Source organism: Blastomyces dermatitidis, assembly GCF_000003525.1.
Source record: "Blastomyces dermatitidis ER-3 genomic scaffold supercont1.1, whole genome shotgun sequence".
NCBI lineage: Eukaryota > Fungi > Ascomycota > Eurotiomycetes > Onygenales > Ajellomycetaceae > Blastomyces > Blastomyces dermatitidis.
In genome coordinates this window covers 9013365-9034851 of record NW_025544774.1, presented here as the reverse complement: position 1 = coordinate 9034851, position 21487 = coordinate 9013365, and the positions used below count along the sequence as shown (strand labels likewise).

The following is a 21487-nucleotide window of genomic DNA, read 5'->3' as shown; positions in this document are numbered from 1 at the left end:
ACATCTCTAATCTGCATGATAATCTCATCCTCATATTCCCCTAACTGTAACTAAGAGTAAGTCTGAGATCTCTGAAGAAGCTCAGAAGTCAGAGCAGGCAAGTAAGACACGACATATAGATGGGTGCTGAGCACGGCTCACAGAAGCCAGCCATCTTATCATCTTTTCTACGGAGGATCCTCTCAAAAGTTTTGATTAGCACTAAGAATTTAAGGTGTAACTTTGTTACAGGATAAAGAATTCCCATCCCCTCTCTTAACCAGAGTTCTAAGGGGAGGTTTAATATCTGTGGCACCTGAATAACCAGCTACAGCTTAACTAAAGCTAGCCTAAATCCCAGGGGGCTGGAGAATTAAATGGTAACAGTATTACAGCATTCTTAGCGCTAATCAAAACTTTTGAGGATCCTCCGTAGTTAAATCTAGAGGATGCCCGGAGAGGCCCGGAGGCTGAAAAAAGCAAGCAAGCCACACTAAGTAGATGAGTGCCAGGTTGCAGCTGGCAGGAGTCAGCTGTCCTATGATCTTTTTGACATAGTTCGATGATTATTTATATAGTAAGAACTGCAGGTGCTGTAACTACTCTGTACAGACTTATAGCTGTGAAAGAGAGAGACTGAGAACTACATTCAAGACTAGTTACTTTGTATGTACGGAGTACTGTAATACCATGTACACACTAAATCTATAAAAAAGTAGTGTCTCTTGGCCGGGTGTAAATATCAATCCTTTCAATTGCTCAAATTCACAAAACATGCCTGAGCAAAGCTTCCTTCCAAGTTGAGCTTGCTTGATCTGTGCTGTGGCCCCGCTATTACTGCAGCTATTAGCCCTTCCAGCAGCCACTAAGTGTGCACTAAAAGTTGTCCTCGACCAACACACCCACACACACCCTGCCTGACCTGACCAGTGACTCGAGTCTCCACAGCGTTTGTTTGGGTCGGTTTCTTTTTTCCCGTGTTTGCTTTTCAAAGATAACAAAAAGAAAAAAAAAAAGGAAAAAAAAAGGGAAAAACAGTCATTGTTGCTGATCAAAGCCCTTAATTTTTTCCCGCTTCCTCATGTTGGCCCTTACGGCCGTTGCGGTTAGCGATCCCACTAGATCACGTGACCCACCACTATAATATGTTCCTGTAGATAGATCTATCAATACAACCTTCAACTATCCTACAGGTTATAGCCCGGATGGCACGTTTTTCTTTTTAGAACGTTGTACCAACACATTTTTGACACGGATAGTTCACCTTTTTTGGAAAGACTCTTACTCTTTATTAGAGATATTCCATTTTCCCTGAATCTGCCAGTCAGCGGATTCATATACTTTATTTTTTTTGAGAAAGCGCGTTCTCCATTGTGGAGGATATCACTTTTTATCTTTTTTTTTTACACACCTAGGAGAAGCAGAGTCACCTCGATATGAGTGATACGCCTGTTACTCCAGAGTCCAGCTCAAGGCCCAGGACCACACGCTCCACTAGACGACTCATTGATAGGATGACCACTCATTATGAGGAAGCTCCTGACTTGCAAGATGAGGCTGAGGTCAGTTTTCGCCAGAGTATGGAATTTGATGATGAGACAACGGAGGAACTTCAGGACAAAGGAAAGCAGAGTCAACCCCAACATCCATCTGCAGAATCTGTTCATTCCAACCCATCGAATCCTCCACCGTCCCCCACCCCCGGAATGCCGACTTTTAATGGTGATCCGAATCAACCTATCTATTGCACCGCAGGCAATCTTATGGATCTTATGCAGATGATGCTACGGAACCAGATGGCTGCGGCTGAAACCACTCAACATCTCACTACACCTGCACAAAGAGACACCACGAGGGATGAGTTGCGGGAATACCAGAAGGAAGTCAAATATGCACTAGACACCAAATCAGTGACCACATTTGATGGCTCTAATTATGAAGCCTGGCGTGTCGGTATGTTGGCTGATGCGGAAGTTATTGGCGGAACCGACATCCTATTGAGGACCCAACGAGAATCCCCTTTTACACGTCATATCGACTCCGAGAAGTGGAGGATCCGTTCCAAGTCTCTATATAGGCGTATGCTATCGAGTCTTGTTGGAAACGTTCGAACTACTATTGGAACCTTGGAAGCTGACAATGCTGCGGCCCTGTGGGACAAGATCAATGTGGAATATGCGATATCACTGGCAGAGGAACGAGTTAATGTCTTCAAGGAATTGACAAAATTACAAGTCAAGGAGAATGATTATCTTACTTTCCAGAGACGTTTCCGCTATCTTGTTGCCCGTCACAAGGAGCTCTGTCAGAGCACTGAGGATATATACCATGATCTCTTCCTCAACAATCTACAAGATTATCAAAGACCGTTTGTCAAGACACGTTTGGATGAGTTTTTCTCCACTGGCCAGGGACCCATTATCAACATTGATATTGATGATTTGATGAAGCAACTGACCAATCGTACATCCAAGAAGATCACCACCGAGCGGAAAAAGCAGCCTCAGGCTGATTCTGTGACTGCGAAAAAGGACAAGGACAAAGATAAGGACAAAGATGAGGACAAAAGCACACCTGTATGGAAGTGCACCCACTGCAGAAGATATGGACATACTGTTGACAGGTGTTTCATCTTACACCCTGATAAAAAGAGAAAGAAGGATGACAAGAAGGATGACAAGAAGGAAGAGAAGAAGGATGACTTGATGAGTTCTCAACCAGCAGCAAATGCAGCAATTACGAAGGTTGAGTCCTATTCCTCTTCCACAGTCACTGGAAAACCATCCTCTAGATCTTGGTATTTGGACACATGTGCAAGCCTGAATATGACGGGTGAGCTTCATTCTTTCTCAAACATCAAACCTTTTAATGGTAACATCTCTGTCGATTCTGCCACTGGGGGAACTGGGTTTGTTAAGAAGATTGGGACTGTCACCTTGGAGGTTGAGGGTGGTGATGTTAACTTGCAGGATGTTCACTATATTCCTAATATTACAGTTAACCTGCTCTCATTTGCGAAGCTTGAAGATCAGGGATTCCGATTTACATTGTCTTCCACTATTCCCTCTTTTTTCATTTGCAGAGCCCCGAACGGTGTTATTTTCCATGCAGTCCGGACCGCTCAGAACAACATATATAAGGTCGACGAACGGGAGTCCAATGAGGATCCCAATCATCCGAACAGGGCAGTCAAGTATATTGCGATGATGCCCCACGAGTACGATTTTGATCGAAAAGTTGATTTTCCTGTGGCTGCTGCCACTACTGTTAATAATGTCGATTCTGCGGACACGAATACAGGTCTCAAGACACAGACATCAAAGATATCAAAGACTCTTTTGGATTGGCATTACGACCTCGGTCACATCCACGCTGGTGCTATAATTGCTATGGCCAAGGATCCCCATACTGGAGTCACAATTAAGGGTCCTAAGACTAAGTTCTTTTGCGAGGAATGTGTCAAGGCTGGTATGACGCGAGATTATTCGAAAACACCGATGCCTAGATCTATCCGACCCATTGAGAAGGTCCATATTGACCTTGCAGGTGGCGGACGTACATTGGAAGACCTCTCTGACCACCCCTTAGAGTCCCGCCAGGGGACCAAATACTGGATGCTCATCACCTGTGATGCAACTCGCTACCGTTGGGTATATTTTTTGAAGTCCAAGGATGAAGCTGTTCAATACTTTGAGTTGTGGCTCAGATTCATGGGTAATCTCGGGTATACAGCCCCTGCTTTTCTACGGACCGATATTGATGGTGTTTTCCGATCCACACGTATGCACACAGTTATGGATTCATATGGTATCAAATGGGAACCAACGGCACCACATTCGCCACATCAGGATGGTGTTTCCGAACGTGGAATCCGCACTATCATGGGACGGGTTAGAGCTGCTCTTTTGAAAGGTAATCTTCCTAAGAAGTTCTGGGCAGATGTTCTAGAGACAGTGGTTGCAATAACCAATAATACTCCCACATCTACAGTCCTTTACAACTCGAAATTTTGGCCCTCTACTGCAGAGATCCCTGTGGTTCCAAGTCCACATAAGATTCCTTGGTGTGCACTTACGAATACCCCGCCGAATGTAAGGCATTTTCGCCGATTGGGTGCAGAGGTTTTTGTTCACTTGCATGGATCCCAGCGGCCCGCGGATAAGCTTTCTCCACGTGCCGATTCCTATCGTATCATTGGATTCAGTGGCACATCGATATATCGCCTATGGCATCCCGAATCTGACAAGATTATTGCCAGTAGTGATGTGAGGTTCCCGATCGCCGAAAAACCGGTTGTCACATCTGTGGCACCCATTAATAATGCCGGCGAACCGGAACCTGATATTCATCTGGTTGATGATGAAGATGCTCCCGACATTGATGATCCGAATTCTACATGGTTGCGGCCCGCGAAATCGCTGGCTACTTACACTCCAAGCCCCATTACAGGCAACCTCCCGAAGTCCTACAAGGATGCCACATCTCGGCCAGGGGGGGTAGGAGATTATTGGAAGAAGTCCATGCAACGCGAGATTACCGACCTGGAGAGACGCAATACATGGAGTTTGATCCCTAGATCTGACGTCCCGAGGGGTGAACCGATTGCTCCGGGCCGTTGGGTGTTCCTTGAGAAAGATAGGCCCGCGGACCCGAATGCCGATCCTGATGGTATTCTTAGAAAATCGCGTTGGGTGATTTGTGGTAACTGGCTTAAGAAGGGTTCTAGAGAAGAGACCTACGCTCCTGTCATCACTGATACTGCTAATCGTATTCTTTTTGCAATAGCAGCACTACGCGGTTGGACACTCCGTCAAGTGGATATAGTGATGGCATATCTTCATGGGCGCCTCACTAAGAAGGTCTATATGAGGCAACCCACCGGATTTGAGGCAGGTTCGCCGAAAACGCTTGTCTGCGCGGTTGAGGGTAGTTTATACGGCCTGGACCCTGCGGCGAAGATCTGGTATGATTACTTGACAGCTCTGTTGAGCGATCTTGGATTTACAGTCAGCGCCCATGATCCGGCACTCTGGTATCATACATCCAGACGTCACCTCTATATGACGATCTACGTTGACGATCTCAACATCATATCCGAGGCTCCTGAGAATGCTGATTGGCTAGTGAGTATGCTCAGTGAGAAATTGGAAGTCAAGGATCTACGCCAGCCAACCAAGTATTTGGGTATGGAGGTCAATTGTTCAGACAAGGGAATTGGTTTGACACATTGTCAATATATCAAGTGCCTTGTTGAAGATTTCTACCTTGATGATGCAGCTGTCGCCAGGACACCTATGGAGGATGGATTTCGCATTGACGATTCCCCTATACCTGAGAAAGAGGCTGGTTTCACAATTCAGCGATACCAACATGGTGTGGGTTGCTTGCAATATCTCGCAGTCAAAACACGTCCTGATATCGCTCGCGCTGCCTCACTACTCGCTCAACGGAACGTTGATCCAACACCTCAATGTTGGAAGGCCCTATTACACGTCATACGTTATTTGAAAGGGACCATGGATCTGGGCATTTTCTACGGACGCGGCCCGTATGAGGGGTCCGTTCCTACCGATCTTTCCATTACCCCTGATTTCCCCGATGATTCCTACCTACCCTTCGGCTACTCGGATTCCGATTGGGCCGGCCCCTTGAATGGTGATAGGAAATCAACATCCGGCTACGTTTTTAAGCTCGCAGGCGGCCCGATTTCATGGCGTTCGGCGAAGCAACCTTGTGTATCTCTAAGTTCCAATGAGGCCGAATATGTGGCTCTTAGTGAGGCGGTCCGCGAGGCAACATGGATCCGGAACCTCATGATTGAGCTTGGCTTCATCACTACATCTCCGATACGGATCCTCGCCGATAATAAGGGTGCCATAGATCTCACAAAGGTGGCAGCCATTACGGCCCGAAGCAAACACATTGACACGCGTTTCCATTTTTCGCGTTGGCAGTTGAATCAGGGGGTCATTGATTTAGAATACGTTCCCACCGCTCAGATGGCGGCGGATGGACTCACTAAACCCCTAGGCAATGTGGCATTTGCGCGATTCATGGTTTTGCTAGGTCTTACAGGCATAAAAGTTGGGAATGTTTAATTTTACATTTGTATTTGGTTTTGACAGACTATCTTGGTGGTTTGGGTGTTTTTGTATGTGATTCTTGTTATCTCGAGGGGGGGTGTTGGCCCTTACGGCCGTTGCGGTTAGCGATCCCACTAGATCACGTGACCCACCACTATAATATGTTCCTGTAGATAGATCTATCAATACAACCTTCAACTATCCTACACCTCATCCCTCTTTTACTGCTTACTTCTTCTTCTCCGTCTCTGTTCACCTTCCCCTCATCCCTCCCCCGCCCACAGTCTCAAGAACGAAACATCCCACCAACTGCCGTTGGTGTTCCAACTGGAAAAAAAAAAGAATACATACAATTCATCCCCTCTCCCATTCCTCTCTTCTCTGTGGTTTTTCCTTGTGTTTTTCCTACCAAACTTACCTGTTTGTCTATTGAGTGGTTTTTTTTTTTTCCATCTTGGTTACCTTATCTTCTGTACAGGTTTCTTGGTGGCATTGCTCTTTGTATTCCCTGTAACATTAAGATCGATTGCCGCTGTACAGAATATCCGTTATACGTCGTCGTGCAAAAAACCTGTTCATCCTTTGCCAGCCTATCTATACCCGACCGAAACGAACGAAAGCCTTGTGATATCCGAAACCTGCTGCTTGTTTTTTTTGTTCTGCTGCTCTTTCTCTTTGGAACCGTCACGACCACTAACGACTTAACGAACCACCCATTATGGCAGATGATACCCGGAGTACTATCAATGTTGCCATTCGCCGGTCGAGCAAGTCTCCCGCCATTTTCCTTGCTGCCTCCTTCACTGAGCCCGCTTGGGAACCGGTTGAGCTCGATGTGAAGCCTCTCCCTCCATCAGCAAGTCAGGATACTACTGAGCAGACCAATGGCCATGTTCCAGACACCCAATACGAATTCTCAAAGTCATTCGAGGTGGCACTAGGCAAGCACCATTATAAATTTCGGGAAGGATTGGAGGGCGCCTGGTTCTATGACAAGGATGTCGAAAGTGGTAAGCAATCAGCTCGAGTGGTTTAACGAAACTTACTATGACACATGCTGATTTATAACGCTTGTAGCTGTGGACAATGAGGGGAACGAAAACAACGTTCTGGTAGTGGAACCCGTCACAGCTACCAAGAAGCCCACCGATTCTCCTGAGAAGGAGGATGCAGAGGAGGTATCTAATGAAGGTGTTGCTCCAGATGCAGGGAAAGCTGAGGAGGTGGAATTAGCTGAGGGGGAAAACATTTCTGATGCTAAGAAACCCAATGACGCATCCGTTGAACCATCCCCTAGTATTGCTGTCGTGGGAGAAGATGTGAAGGACATTAAAGACGACGAAGCGCCGGCTGAATCTTTAGGGAAACTGGAAATAGTTGGCAATAAACCTGACGATGAACCCTCCCTTGCCGATACCACCATAAAACCCGATGTACCGAAAACTGATGCCTCCGAAACTCCCACGACCGAGAACGTAGCACCAGAAAAGGTGGTGGCGGATCATGGCCAACCGACAACACCAGCTCAAGATACAGAGATCGTCGATGATTCCCCAACTACTGCAAAAATCGATGGGTCAAGAGCTGAAACTTCACCGAAACCTGTCCTAGAGGTTTGCGAAGCCCCTGTCGAAAAGCCACACGAGCCTGTAACTGATCCCACATCTGAACCCGAGGTCAATGAGAAGTCAATACTTGAGAATGAGCCTGAGCACCCGCAAATGGAGAATAACGGAGGTCAAGCTACTGAACCCGCAGAGAAGGATGGCCCCACAGCCTCGGATGCTGACACCACTGCGGAACCCATGGAAACGGAGCTAGTAGCCGATAAAGGTACCGGTAGCGATGACCCTTCACCAGCACCTGAACCCACCGAAACGCCTGAACCTACATTGCAGGAAGTGGTGACCGAATCTGCAGTTGAGGAGAATGCTCCAGAGGTAGAAAAGCCTCTTGCGATTGCCAAAGACGAACCTGCTAAGGAGAATAGCCAACAAACAGAGGCTACATCGGATATTGAGCCTCAAGAGGCAGAACAGAAAACCGTCGAACCGTCTGTCGAACCAGACATGTCAACGAGTGATGAGGTTCCTGATTCGGCTCTACCCCCTGCGAAAGAGCCGGAAGAACCAATGGAACCTGTTCCTACCGAACCTGCCCAGTCTGTCGAACCCTCCACCACCGTTGACACCCCTGCCGACCCCGAACCATCCCACGCCGAGGTCGTAGTAGCGGAGGAAATACCTTTGATGAATGGAGACGACAAGAAAGAAATGGCAGACGACGAACAAGTGGAGGACAAACCCTCAATCCAACAACTTCCAGAGACAACATCAAAGGCGGGCATTGCTGAGCCGGATACCACACCTGATACCATTTCTGAAAACAAGACCGAGGAGCCAGTTGTGCCAGCCCCCGTGGAAACAACATCTCCGGAATCCGAGCAATTGGCCTCGAAAGAGGAGGACTCTCAGGCTGAGAACATTGCCGATGGTGCTGAGTCACAGGAAGCTCAAGCTGACAAGGGGGAAATGGTTGAGACAGGCGAAACAACTGTGGAAGTTGCAGAGCCAATTGCCGAGGCAGCTGCGGATGACGTCATCCCGACCCAACCAACCGAAGATAGCGCGGACCTGGAACAACAAAAGGCCGAAGAACCGCTGTCCCTTGCGACTGACGTTCCTAAGGAATCAAAATCAGAGTCATCCAAACCTGTGATTGAAGATGTAGCTGCAAAATCCGTCGACGATGGCACTGGTGATACTCCCATCATTGAGGAAGCTTCAGCTGCAGAGCCTGCCACTGCCTATCCTGATACCCCGGTGGTCTCTGAGGCTACACCTGGGCAGGAGGTTACTAGTACCCCTGAAGTTCCAGTGACCACTGAGACAGAGGAGCCACAAGCATCCAAACCCGAAGAGGCTGTCATTCTGGAACCAGAATCAGTCGAGAAACAGGATGATTCATCTAAGCCTGAAGAGTTGGATGCTGCTGTAGTCGCTGATGAATCGGTGGCTCCTAAACCTGCCGAGGAGCCAGTAGTGACAGAACCTCAGGACGATATCGTTGCGGAACCCGAACCAGCATCCCAATCAGATGCTTCATCAACTGCAGAGCCTGACACGCCAGTGGCAATTAAGGAGCCTGAGGCTCCCGAACCCGCTGAGGATACAGTGCCTGAGACAGAGGTTGACTCTGGCGAAAAGCCAGTTGAACCAGTTGCTCCTGTAGAGACTCCAGCTGCCGTGACTGATGAACCAGAAACCTCTGAACCAGCTGTGGATGTAGCAGAAGTAGAATCCTCTGCGCCGGTGCCTGAAACTGAAGTGGTCGACGACCACACTCCAGAGAAACTAGTGGAGCAGGAAGCTTCTAAGTCTATCGACAATGCGGATCCAACAGAGGATTCCACACCCGATGTTGCTCCTATCGTTGCCGGTGAATCTTCTACTGTTGAAGAACAAACAGCCACTGAGCTTTCGGAAGATCCTGAGCCCAAGCCTGCTGATCCTGCCCAAGGCGAGCCCCCTACTATTGATGTAGCTGAAGCAGGAGTGCAGCCAACAGAACCCGAGACCTCGAAACCCATGGATGACCTAGTTCTGGAACCCGAGCCCGCTTTACAGACGACCAGTTCTGGTGGCCTCAATGCTCCAGTAGAAACAGCACAGCCCGACAAAACAAAAGCTAGCGATGATACTGTCTCTGACCCCGCTGAACTTGCCGAACCTGCCAAGCCTGCCGAACCTGTCGAACCTGCTGAGCCTGAACTAACGACCCCCGAAGCTCCTGAGGCCTCAGTGAAAACAATGGAGTCTGAAACAGTGCAGCCTGTCTACGATGTTGCCTCTGAGGCAGCAGATATTGCTGAACCTGCTGAACCTGCTGATGCCGAGCCGGTAACAGAAACTGAAACCGTCGAAACCCCCGATGCCCCGGAGGATCCGAAGGAGCCCGAAGTCTTGGAACCCGCCGAAGATGCCACAGCAGAACAGGAACCTGAACCTGTCGCTGCGACTGCAACTCTAGACACCGCCCAGGCCCCGGAGGAGCCACCACACACTGAAACTTCGGTTAATGCTGACGATACTGCAACTCAACCTGCTAAATCCGAGCCTGAACTTGCTTCTGGGGCGTCCGTCTCTGGAATTGCTGAAGCCCCAGCAGAATCAGTAAAACCAGAAGCCTCAGAAGCCATTAACAATGTTGTTACCGAACCGGAGCCGATTGCGGAGGCCACATCATTGGATGCTCCTGAAGTTTCAGCAGAACCGACAGCACCCGAGGCCTTGCTAGTTGCCGATGAGGCTATTGTCGAACCCACAGCTGAAACAGAGGTAGATTCAACTGCTCCCGACTCTCAGAAAACTGTAGAAGCGGCTGCGGTAGAACTTGAATCTACAGCGTCTGAAGAGGAACAGGAAGTGATCGAATCAGAAGATAATCCTATTGCTCCTACTCCTGAAACCACACCGGTGGATGCTCCCAATGCATCTGAGACCTCTGTTGCTCCTGCTGTACCAGAAGAGGCGGAAGCGGACATTACTACCAGCACTCCGCTTGAGTCTAACGTGCCTGAAGAAGTTACTCCTGTTGCCGAGGAAAATGTCGACACACCTGCTAGTGCACAGGAACCAGAGACATTAGAAGCCCGTGAGGCTGATGTCACCAATCCCGCGTCGGAGCCTACTACTATTGATGATTCAAAGGCCGCAGAGGCTCTTGCTCCAGCCCAAGAGCCTGAGGAAACTCCTGAGATTCCCACACCCACGGAGGGACCTGAAGCCTCGAAAGCTACCGATGATGCCGTCCCTGACAATGCGGGAGAAGAGGTGGCTACAAATGACAATCTCGCCGATTCAAAAAATGCGCAGCCAGATACAGTTACTCCAGAGCTACCAGTGACTGAAGAACGCGTTGAGGATGTTGCTAAACCTGTCATCGCAGACGAACCTATCTCTGACCCCGAACCGATCGCAGCGGAGCAACCAGACGGTCCGACTCCCGACGAACCCGAAGTTGCCCCTGCTGAAGCTGCTGCCGCTGTGACCGAGCCAGAAACGAACGAGCCAAATGAAGTGACTGAAACTGCTGTGGAACCCGAGAATGTGGAGCAGGAGGCGGTAGAAAGTGAACAACCTGCCGTAACTTCCGCTACGCCCTCTGAGCTACCTCAACAGGCAGATGCTCTTTCTGAAATTGCTCATGACATTCCGGAGCCAACAGCCGAAAAATCAAGCACTGATCCCGAAATCACGCCATCCGCTGAACTAGTTTCCGAAACCATCCTCGCCAGCGAACCAGTCACTGAACATGGGCCGGAAGTTGTCGCTGAACCTACCACTGCTGTTGCTGTAGCAACCGAGACAGATGCTCCTGCTTCTAAAGATCTTGAAGTTCCAGAAAAATCTGAACACGTCGAAATATCCTCTGTTAAACCTGCTGGGAAAGAGGATGGTCTTGAGCCTCCTACGGGAACTGCTGCCCTTGGACAGTCTGCTGCTGAGATAGTGGCTGACGAGCTAGAAGAATCTTCCAAATCAAAGGACGCGCCCGCTGCGCCTTCGCCCGATGAAGTAAGGGAGCCGGAATCTCAGGAACCCGAAGTTCCAAAGGAAATCGCGGTCGAAATTGTGCAGCCAGCTTCGCTAAATACTTCTGATTATCCGCTCATCGAAACGCCCATAGAAGGTTCTACGAGTGAGCCAGTCATGGCTGATGACAACCAGGCGCCCGTCAAGGAGGCGCCCCCCGAGACACAGGCTAAACCTGAGCTGGAGGTCGCCGATGCCCCAAGTGAAGAACCACGCGTTGAGGTAAACGGTATCACATCCAAAACACCACTGGAAGATGTACCACAGGAGCCTGTAGAGGAACCGGCAGCGGCGAAGGTGGCAGCAGCAGCCCTAGCAACTGCGGTTGTTGGGGCTGGCGTCACCCAACTAGTTTCAAATTCCAAAGAACCTGTAGCTGACAAAGATATTTCGTCGCTAATCGGAGAAGCTCCGGCAGAAGTAGTAGCCTCTGCTGTGGAAGCACCATCATCGAGTGTTCCGGAAGCAACTCCTTCGGACAAGGATATGCCTAGCGCCAAGGGCGACACAGACAAGGCAGTGGTCAACGGCAACAAGCCCGCACCGGTTCCAGAAGCAGACGTGGATGCAGCTGAGAGAGGTTTTACTCCCGCCAAAGCGCAGGAAGAACCATTAGCTAAGGCAACAGAGCCTGTCGAGCCAGCCAAACAATCTGTAGCAGAACGTTCCACGAAGAAACCTGACGTTGAAGCTCCTGTGCCAACTGCCGCTAGCGAAGCTGAGCCAATTCCTTTGGAGTCGACTGAACCCGAACCAGCCTCCAAGCCAAGTGAGTCTGCCACAGCAGATCCGACGACTACGACTACGGAACTATCACCAGCGCTTGCTGCAACGAAGCCAGCAGGATCAGGAGGAACTGACGGGTCGCGCCCCCCAACAGCGGGAGAGCTGTCCGCCACATCGATCACAATCCACAAGAGAGAAAACTTCTTCAAAGCACTCTGGCACGCGATTTTCACTAGTTTCTTCGGCGGCTTCTTTTCAGTTTTCCGCCGCGGCCGTCGCGATACCCCCCGCCAGTAAGAGAAATATTTTCTAGGAATTCTTTTCTTCGGTTTCCTATTTTTTCTCTTTTCCCATTGGTTTCTTTTGGTGTGATACATACCCCCGGCCACTAGCCCCTTCACCAGTCATCATCCTCTCCGCTCCGCCTATCCCTCTAATACTTTTATCTTCCCTCCCCCCTCCCCTCCATTTCCTATGTGAATTTCTCTTTATTTCCTATGTGTGTACCTATTATTCCGTTTTATCTACTTGTAACCTGACCTGATTCAATTTGATATCCATTTTCATTTTTTCTTCGAATCCAACATTTGGTCATGCTGACCAGCTTCAGGACACTCTTGGTCACTGTCACTGTCACGATTGTTCCTACTCTCATCGCGATCCTCTTAGCGTTCTACTGGCGTGCATTATCCTCCTATATCGCCGAGTATCTTTTGAGCGTTTCATCATCTTCACTCATCTAATTTGAATTTGGCTCGTCACAATTTTTTTTGATTTGGGGTGCACGCCAATTTGGTTCCATATAACTAGAGTGGTGAAACGCTTTTTGAACGTTTCGTTGACGACTTCGCTGCATATTATTATAAATTTGTTGTCCGCATTTTGGCGCTCTTATTTGCGCAGCTCTTGCTTCGACATATTTTGGCGATTAAGAGCTTGAATTTGCTATTATGCATACCCTAGTCCTTCTACACTGTTGTCTATATGATGAACATGATAAGTGTGATGTTTGTCTTATTTCGATCCCTGCAAATTGTGTCGTTCACCCTTGTGTGGAATGTCAGCAAACATGCCTGCGTACTGAATGCCTTGAATCCCACTACGAGGACAAATAATCGCTCTTACCCTCGCCCTTCCAACGAGATTGTCCAACAACCCGTTCATCGTTCCTCGTCAGATATATTCTCAAATGAGATTTGTTTAGGTTTGCATGCGTATTTAATTTTGGGGCGCGGCGAGCCGACTTCCGAAAGAGTCCTTGAGGGATAGCATGATCCTTATTATAGTGATACGCCGCTACGTTGAGGCCTCATCCCTCGGCCTCCTATACGTCCCGTATGTTTCAGCAATCTAAGTATTTTGGAAACAGAAATCTCACAATATGTTTCACCCATTTTTTGGTTTGTTTCTTGGACACTCCATTGTGTTTTCTATATGATTATGCCTATAACAACTCCATTTCACCACTAAAAGGCTGGGACATGGCCCCTGCTACAACTACGTCTTAACAGCTTCGATCTTTCCGTTTATTTACTCTACGCCTCATTATCTGTCGTGTATACCATCAGGCCATATTCTTCTGACCTTAGCAGACACACTAGACGCCAACCCCAGTTCTCCTTTGATACGCGAATGCACTTGGCTTCGACATGTACAAACTAATGGTTGGCATTAGTACCCTATCGCTGGGAGTTTCTGAGTGAAAGGATAGAGTAAAGGCATGCACAAAGGCAAGGGAACAATCAAGATCATTGCTGGTTGATTCTGACTCATACTTTTACCCTGACCTGCAAGCTAGAAACAAAGCAAAGGGCCACTGAACAAGGAACAAGGCATACCCCGAAAGAGGTATAGAAATAGGGTAAAGAATCCCTCAAGGTAGGTTCCTGTCTGTTGAGTTAACAGGAACACCTCGCTTAAATAGCACTAAGAGTCTTACTGTTCAGCACAGATCATTTTCTCTTACCCCTATCACCCCTGAGCTTGCTTTCACAAATAACTTCATCCTTTGACATATTATAGCTCTGGTTAAATAAATTGGCTTACTACTATCTCAGATCACAGACTCAGATTAAGAATAACATCCTGAACATAAGGACCATCACAAGCTGTTAATATTGAAGACCTTTCATAACTTGTGAGTGCTTTTCTCCTCTTGATATGCTTCCCCCTGAGCTTCTATCTCTGCATTGAACTTCCACCCAAATCTATACATCCCCTCCGCAAAGCAATCAACATCATAAATGGAAGCAGACATCACATTCAGCCACATCCCCTCTCTTTATTGGACCCTGACCCTCAGCTTTGAGACATTTGGCTACCCTCCTAAGCTGTCAGAACCCTCTTTCATTTAACTACCATGCATATTGACACTTGATTTACCATTTGCAGTTCCCTATACATCTCTGCGTGGCTTATCTTCTCCAACTGCACTCTTAAACGCCTTTTGTACATCCGTTAGCTTATCCGCTCATCTTTAGAAGTAATATCGTCATTTTTGTCAGGTTCCACTTACCTACACAATACCCATATCCCACCACACCATTACTGTTTCTTAGGCAGAAGAATTCGTGGGCCCATACGTCCTTTTCGGTGTCAGACTTTGAATGGCGGATCAACAACCGCACCAAATTTGAATCACTATACAAGAGCCGCTAGGAACGACCAGCCGCCCAACGATGGCCCCACGATTTAAGAGAGGCTCTATTTCGAAGTCGAAACAGGGACAGAGTAAGACCCAGAGAGGCGATGTTGCTGGCTCGAAGCATGGAACGGCGGCCAAATTTCCCCAACCATGCGCGTATTCGCCGGCGAGCAATCTTGGAAATGCTGAGCCCACGCCACCATCACCATCACCACCAGGAAGAAGCCCACTAGGCGTTATACCAGGAGGGGGTACCTTGGAAGCGGCTGAAGAGCCCAAATTATATTACCCCAAGGAGAAGGAAGCCACAGACAGAGGACCCGACTCAGCGCCGCTTCTGCCTAGAGGTTCCTCCTTGTCTGAGGTGACATGGCAACCCTTTCGAGCGGTGAGAAAGGTGAGCTCCACGCCCAGGCTCCGAGATGATGAAATTAGTTTCGGCCGGAATCGCGCCGCCGCTCGGCAAAATTCTTCTTGTGCGTCTAGTGTAGGGTCAGCGGAAACCCGTCAAGAAGATTATTGCCAGACCATTCCTAAATTAGAGGGAATTATCCTAGGATCCCCTGACTTAAGCCTTACCAGCAAAGGAACATGCGGCACGAGAGGCAGTGGCAAAGTAATTGTACCTGAGAGGAAAGTTTCCAGTATTCAGGGGTCAATCGAAATTGGAGATGTTGAGGAGTGTAGCAGCATAGTGACTCCTAAGCGAAGTCTAAGTGAATACAACACTGAGGTCTCGTTGCCCGGCCAAAACCTTCAGCTTTCGTCACTCCAGCTACCCCCTCGCCCACCCACGCCAATGGAGTTTAGACAACGTTCACTGTCCCAGGGAGCCAGCTCTCAAAGTTCTTTCTTCTCCCGTGGCAGAAGCATCATCAGAGCCAGAGGTGGAAGAAACCCCCGCAGGAGATCAGCCAAGCGTGATATATCAAGAGGTCAGAGGGTGCCTTTGTTTGTCCCACCTTCCATTAGCTCACACCAAGATCACTGCATGGGGCCAAAGACCTCTCCCGACCAAAACTCCAACGTGTTGGAGCTAGAGCCTACAATTGACTTTCCCAAAATGGTTCCACAGATCTTGTCAGGAGAAGCTCCTCAAAATGAAATACTTTCGCAGCTCAAGGACCTCACCGACAGCGTGGCAGACATTAAAATCGAGCAAATGAGAATCAACAAGCAACTTGAAGATACCAACACTCAATTGAAAAAATTCTCAGAGGAGCTGCAGCTGGAGAAGGATGCGAGAGTTAGAAACCTGGCAGCTTACGAAGAAACCATCAACAGTCATATCACCCAGGCTGTGGGGGAGCTTAGTGAGGCAATGGAATCTGTTGCTGTTACAGTGGCGAAGATCAGTGACAGTACAGCAAATATTGGCTCCAGAAATTCAAAAGCTAGTGAAGGTCACGACCTCAAGTGGTCTGATGCTGTGGAACAAGAGGCTAACGATGCTTCTGTTTGTACACCGACTTCAACTCATACAATCCTTTCTGATAAGTGCTTTTCTGGGCCGTCAACAACACACACCAGAGGGAAAAGTATGGGGTGCGATGTTGGTAAGGAGAATTTTGGAAACCCAACTGGAAGGGGACGCTCCCAGACGAACCCTTCAACTGCCTCATGGGACCAAGGTCATCAACGAACCAGTGGTTGGAGTGGTCCACCACCAAATCAGAAAAGGGGCTTATGGAAACGCTATCGTGGTGGAATGAGTCGGCGTGGCAGCGCTAGGGGCAGCGGTGGTGGGAAATGTAAGTACCTCAAAGTCTTTTTTCATGCATTATAGCGAGTCGTGCAAAAGAAATTTACTGACTTTCAACTCCACAGATGCGACGCCAAACTTTGACGGACAGCGACCGCTAGTACCCATGGGTCTGCAAGAACTAACGCCTGCTGATTCATACACACATTCCCATATGCATGGCGGCTATGAAGACCAGACCCACATTCATCCTGCCGCCAGCACTCCGGGTCCATCTGCTACTCGTGGTCAAGCCTCTGGGCAACAAAATCGATTTCCTCCTCGTCAATCTAGCATGAGGCACAACCATTCCTTCATGCGTGGTGGAGCAGGGCCTTCAAGCCATAACTGCATGCCACATCGTGATTTTAGCCCCAATTATGGATCACCTCTACCCCGATGGGGCCAGGGACAGCCCCAGCCAACCTTTCACCATTTCCAAGCAACCCAAAATCCTGGCAACAACCCTCCAGGTGGGCAATGGCCAGCTGCTAATCCTGAGTTCAACAACCCATATAAACCATGGGCGGGCGTTTCGAATTGGTACCACCAGGTAAATGCCCAGGGAAACAACAATATGCGCAGCCCACCAAGTTAATGTCCTCAATGCTTTATTTGATGAGAAATGGTTAGATCTGGTCTATGAAGGTTCCATTTTTCTCCCCTGTGTCTTTGTCTCACCATGTCAGAAGTAAATCGCGGGATGAGCACTCGTCTTCCTAATCCTTTGGTTGTTTTCCGGTTATTCCCTGGCCCCATATCTTTTAATCAGATGGCTTTATGTGGAGTATGGAGTTGGTTTAGTTGTTTGATTTGTTTTGTAAGATTAAGTTGATACTCATCTAGAAGTCGATGTTTCGAGGACAACACCTCCTGGTTTATTTGTGAAGATTTTTGTCTCCTTCCTTGTCTTTATTTAGGCGTTCGACAATAAGTTAGTACATCCATTTAGAATTGCGACCAATCAGCAACGCACTGCAACAAAGAAATGTGAGAAGACGTTCAAAAGCATACAATTCTCTTTGCGAAGACGATGTGATATTTATGTTAAAAACGAGACTGAAAATAAAAGGGCTACGACTTGATGATACCTATTGCTAAAATCTCTCCCACCCCCTCCATATACTTCCACTATTTCACCGATGCAACCACTTTCTCAATCTCCTTCGCTGTCTCCCTAACCTTCGGACAATAGTGCAGCCTCAATAGCTCGCCCTCCCACACGTTCCCCGCAAACACATTGCTCACCTCAACAGTCCGTGCTAACGGATCAAACACACCATCCCCCTTACGCTCCTCAGTATTCCACAACGGCGCAATTTTCCGCCCATGCTGCTTTGCCACACGAGTCAATAACGATAGTAGAGCTAGCGATGACTTCTCCGGCAGCTGTAATGAAGCGGTCATGAGCCGTTTCGTGAAGCCTGCTAGGCGGACTGGAGGAGCCGCGTTGGTTCCTTTAGCGATTAGGGTTGATTGGAGGCATCGGAGGAGAAGAACTGTGGGAGTTTGGAAGTTTACTCTGTTGTTGGCTTGGGAGTTTTCGGGGGCAGGAGTGGAAGGGTCGGGGAGGTGTAAGGGTTTATTGGGGTTGTATTCGATGTCTGGGTGTAAGGAGAGAGGGTATAGTGATTGATAGAGGTGGGTCATGAAGTAGCTGAGGTCGAGGTGGAGGGTTGAGGCAGCTTTACTGGCATCTTGGCCCTCGAGGAGAGCGAAGGCCGTTATGCAGCAGAGTAGAGCCTCGCGGGTTGTGTTTCTTGCGGTGGATTCCTCGGGGAAGTCAGTTTCGTCATTGGAGTTAGAGGCATCCGCTGTTTCTGAAGAGTTTGAAGGGTCTGCTTGCGCAATCAGTTCTTTCAAAGCTTCGAGGAGGTCACCGAAGAAGTCCTGGTTGATTAAGTGGGCGTATTTAGCAAGTCCTTCGAGCACTGCACCCATTAAGCTGGGGCTGCGGAGTTTGAGGACGCGGAAATAGGTGCCGAAGACCAGCTTTAACGTTTCTGCTTGCATCTTATCCCGTTGCTCGTGGCTGACGAGGGCATCTGCTTCCTTCATGTCTTTCGCGACTGCATTTCGTTCCTTCATGAGCTTTCGTTCCTTTTTGGTCCTAAATTCACGCTTCATCTTCGGTTTTTTCCCATTGATTGTTTCGTCGTCGCCTTCCTTATCGATCGAATCCTTTGAACCTTTAAGAGAGAATTCGGAGAGTAGACGTAAGTGCAAAAAGGTATCCAATACGCTGGCGTGAACACGATAGTCTCGGGCTTTCATCATTTTAGATAGTAGGCTGACGGCTTCCATTGACACGATCCCATCCTCATCGCTGGAAAAAAGCTTCTCGATCGTCTCCCGACATTTCACAAAGTTATCATCCACCTTCCGACGACCAAGTTGCGAGATGAGAATTTTCAGTAGTTCACCCCGGAAATTGAAATGGGGCACAGCAATAAGCAAGCTGCAGGCGCAATTGATTGCAACAGCTTTCAATCCCTCCGCGTCATCACCCTCCTTCGTAGTCCTCTGCGGCTTCGCAAACGAAGCTAAAAGCTTGACAGCATTCTGATACCCGGCAAGAAGCGATTGCTCAAAATTGCGAAGTTTCCGTACATCCTTTGATACCTTGGTCGTCGTGTCCTCCTCGCCTAACGGCCTTATTCGATAGCCAGGAATCACATCTCTATAAACAGCCACTTGTGTAGCCAATGCCAGCTTTTTCACTGCAGGGAGCGAGGTCTCCAATACCATGTCCGCCAACCTTTTAAATAAACCTGTATGTTCTTCTGGATCCTCATTTATAAGTTCCGCGATCCTTGCCAATTCCTCTTTCGCCTCTAAAATCTGGACTTTGGCAGGTATATGTGGCTTTGGCTTTTCAACAACTTCAGGCTCCGGTTGTTCACCCGCATCATCTTCGTCCGAATCGAATGGGTTTTCCGAGTCATCGTCCACAGTAGGCTCCGCGACATGCTCTATCGCTCCTTCCGCAGTCTTAATCGGGAGACGACTTTTCTCTTTCTCTCGTTTGCTGGCTTTGCGTGGGCGGCGCTCGTAGTCTTGCTCCAGGTCCCACTCCGCAGCTCGACTGTAAAAATCCTTCATAGAGGAGACATTCGTAGCTTGTGTATGGGAGTCGCCATCCTTAGACGAACTGAGCCGCCTTCTTTTGACTGAATGTACAGGTGCCATGGGTAGTTCTGTTCGTCGCAAATAGTTTTCGGTCATGACGATGTTGTTGCTCTTAGAAAAAAATAAATTTGCGATGCAGAAATGCCAAGACTTCACGCTAGCAGAGAAATTTTATTTGCGGAAAAAGATCTCCATAGCTCCAGCTCCAGGGCATCCTCCACAACGGACTTGACGTAATCGTTCTTTTATTCTTTTGTTTCCCCCCCATTCATTATCTCTAGAGTGCGTATTGCCAAGAGAATACTCCTACCGCTATGCGCGCCCTCACAGAAACGGAGACCAAAACCCTCTTCTCCAAGCTCGCAAACTACACCGGCCGCTCCCTGAATAACCTAATTGCGCCTCCCCCCTCCTCTACCACAGAAGGCGGCGAGCCCTCAGCAGACGGTCGCCATGTCTTCCGCCTCCATGGCTCCCGAGTGTACTATGTGCGCCTCGCTATAGCCAACCTGGCCACTTCAGTGCCCCGCGAGAGCCTCCTTTCGTTAGGTACCTGCGTCGGGAAATTCACCAAGACTGGCAAATTCAGACTACACATCACTGCATTAGATGTGATTGCGCCACATGCAAGGTATAAGATGTGGATTAAGCCGAATGGGGAGATGCCATTCCTTTACGGGGGCAACATTGTGAAAGCGCATGTTGGCCGGTGGAGTGAGGACTGTCCTGAACATTCTGGTGTGGTGGTGCATTCGATGGATGATACGCCTTTGGTATGTTCCTATCATGGTTTATACTGCATATATATCGTACTAGTCGTTCATTGCTTGGATGATTGCTCATTACTTTTTCTTGTATAATAGGGATTCGGAGTGACTGCTAGATCGACGGCAGAAGCACGAAGGCTAGACCCCACAGGAATTACGACATTTAGGCAAGCAGACATAGGAGAGTACCTAAGAGAGGTAAGAAGAAAGATATCTCCGGGAGAAATCATAGTACCGTTTGCGCGGAGAGCGTTTTCTAACATGATGAATAGGAGGATACACTTTTCACCACATAATTATTTGCCATACTTATTTATTTTGTTTTATTTGTTTTCGTCCATTGCTTTTGTTGAAAAGTCTGGCGTTATTGTGTAATGGCTACCTACCACGGGTTTTCAGAGATGTTTCATGCGGGAATAAGGGTCTCTCGATTACGTTTTGCTTCAGTTGCTTTCAGGCTGCTTGCTGCCTTTGTCCTGCGTCTCACTTGTCCCCGATCTATTACTGTATTTGGTTCCGTATGTGTAGTGGCCTGCTCATACCCGGCATTCATTGCCATCGTCATCTTATTTTTTTGAATTGGAAATTGCCTGGGGATCTATAGAGTCCAACCTACTGCCACACTAAATGACAACTTAGAGGATTGATCAATAGTATATAATATACTAGACGGATACTGTAGCTATCTCAATACAGAAATTGTTTTAGAAACTATTTGGCGTTTTGCTGCTGGTTGCTTTCACTAAATGGTGATGGAAATTTACATGGTGCACGTGACTTCCCAGCATTAGCCGCGCGCTTCGGATCAGATCGGTTCGTTAGGT

At 48.4% G+C, this 21487-nt stretch overlaps 4 protein-coding genes across 5 annotated transcripts; 3 read left to right on the top strand and 1 right to left on the bottom strand.

Annotated features, from left to right (window-relative positions):
* Positions 1 to 6780: 6780 nt before the first annotated feature.
* On the top strand, positions 6781 to 12689 carry BDCG_01187 (PT repeat family protein; the record flags this gene model as incomplete). The annotated part of the gene is made up of 2 exons (XM_045416690.1): positions 6781 to 7072; positions 7140 to 12689. The coding sequence occupies 2 exons, from the start codon at positions 6781 to 6783 to the stop codon at positions 12677 to 12679; spliced, it is 5832 nt and encodes a 1943-aa protein (XP_045272356.1). The 3' UTR covers positions 12680 to 12689.
* A 1639-nt stretch (positions 12690 to 14328) lies between these two features.
* On the bottom strand, positions 14329 to 20583 carry BDCG_01185. 2 transcript variants are annotated; one of them, XM_045416688.1, is made up of 3 exons: positions 17859 to 20130; positions 14898 to 17677; positions 14329 to 14825 (listed from the first exon to the last, which is right to left on the bottom strand). In XM_045416688.1, exon 1 carries the CDS (start codon positions 19990 to 19992, stop codon positions 17899 to 17901), a length of 2094 nt encoding a protein of 697 aa, XP_045279482.1. In that variant the 5' UTR covers positions 19993 to 20130; the 3' UTR covers positions 14329 to 14825; positions 14898 to 17677; positions 17859 to 17898. The 2 variants fall into 2 exon arrangements, with proteins under 2 accessions (XP_045279482.1, XP_045279481.1); XM_045416687.1 differs by having other exon boundaries at positions 14898 to 20583.
* On the top strand, positions 15061 to 17365 carry BDCG_01186 (uncharacterized protein; the record flags this gene model as incomplete). Its single annotated transcript, XM_045416689.1, has 2 exons — positions 15061 to 16777; positions 16854 to 17365. 2 exons carry the CDS (start codon positions 15061 to 15063, stop codon positions 17363 to 17365), a joined length of 2229 nt encoding a protein of 742 aa, XP_045272355.1.
* BDCG_01184 (60S ribosome subunit biogenesis protein NIP7) lies at positions 19888 to 21383 on the top strand. The gene is made up of 3 exons (XM_045416686.1): positions 19888 to 20669; positions 20760 to 20861; positions 20936 to 21383. The coding sequence occupies exons 1-3, from the start codon at positions 20211 to 20213 to the stop codon at positions 20957 to 20959; spliced, it is 585 nt and encodes a 194-aa protein (XP_045272354.1). The 5' UTR covers positions 19888 to 20210; the 3' UTR covers positions 20960 to 21383.
* The last annotated feature ends 104 nt before the right edge of the window (positions 21384 to 21487 follow it).

Coding starts and splice junctions, on each gene's coding strand:
- BDCG_01184 (XM_045416686.1), top strand. CDS start 20,211: ATGCGCGCCCTCACAGAAACGGAGACCAAAACCCTCTTCTCCAAGCTC. Junction 20,670..20,759: donor CGATGGATGATACGCCTTTG/GTATGTTCCTAT, acceptor CTTGTATAATAG/GGATTCGGAGTGACTGCTAG. Junction 20,862..20,935: donor TAGGAGAGTACCTAAGAGAG/GTAAGAAGAAAG, acceptor CATGATGAATAG/GAGGATACACTTTTCACCAC.
- BDCG_01185 (XM_045416687.1), bottom strand. CDS start 19,992: ATGACCGAAAACTATTTGCGACGAACAGAACTACCCATGGCACCTGTA.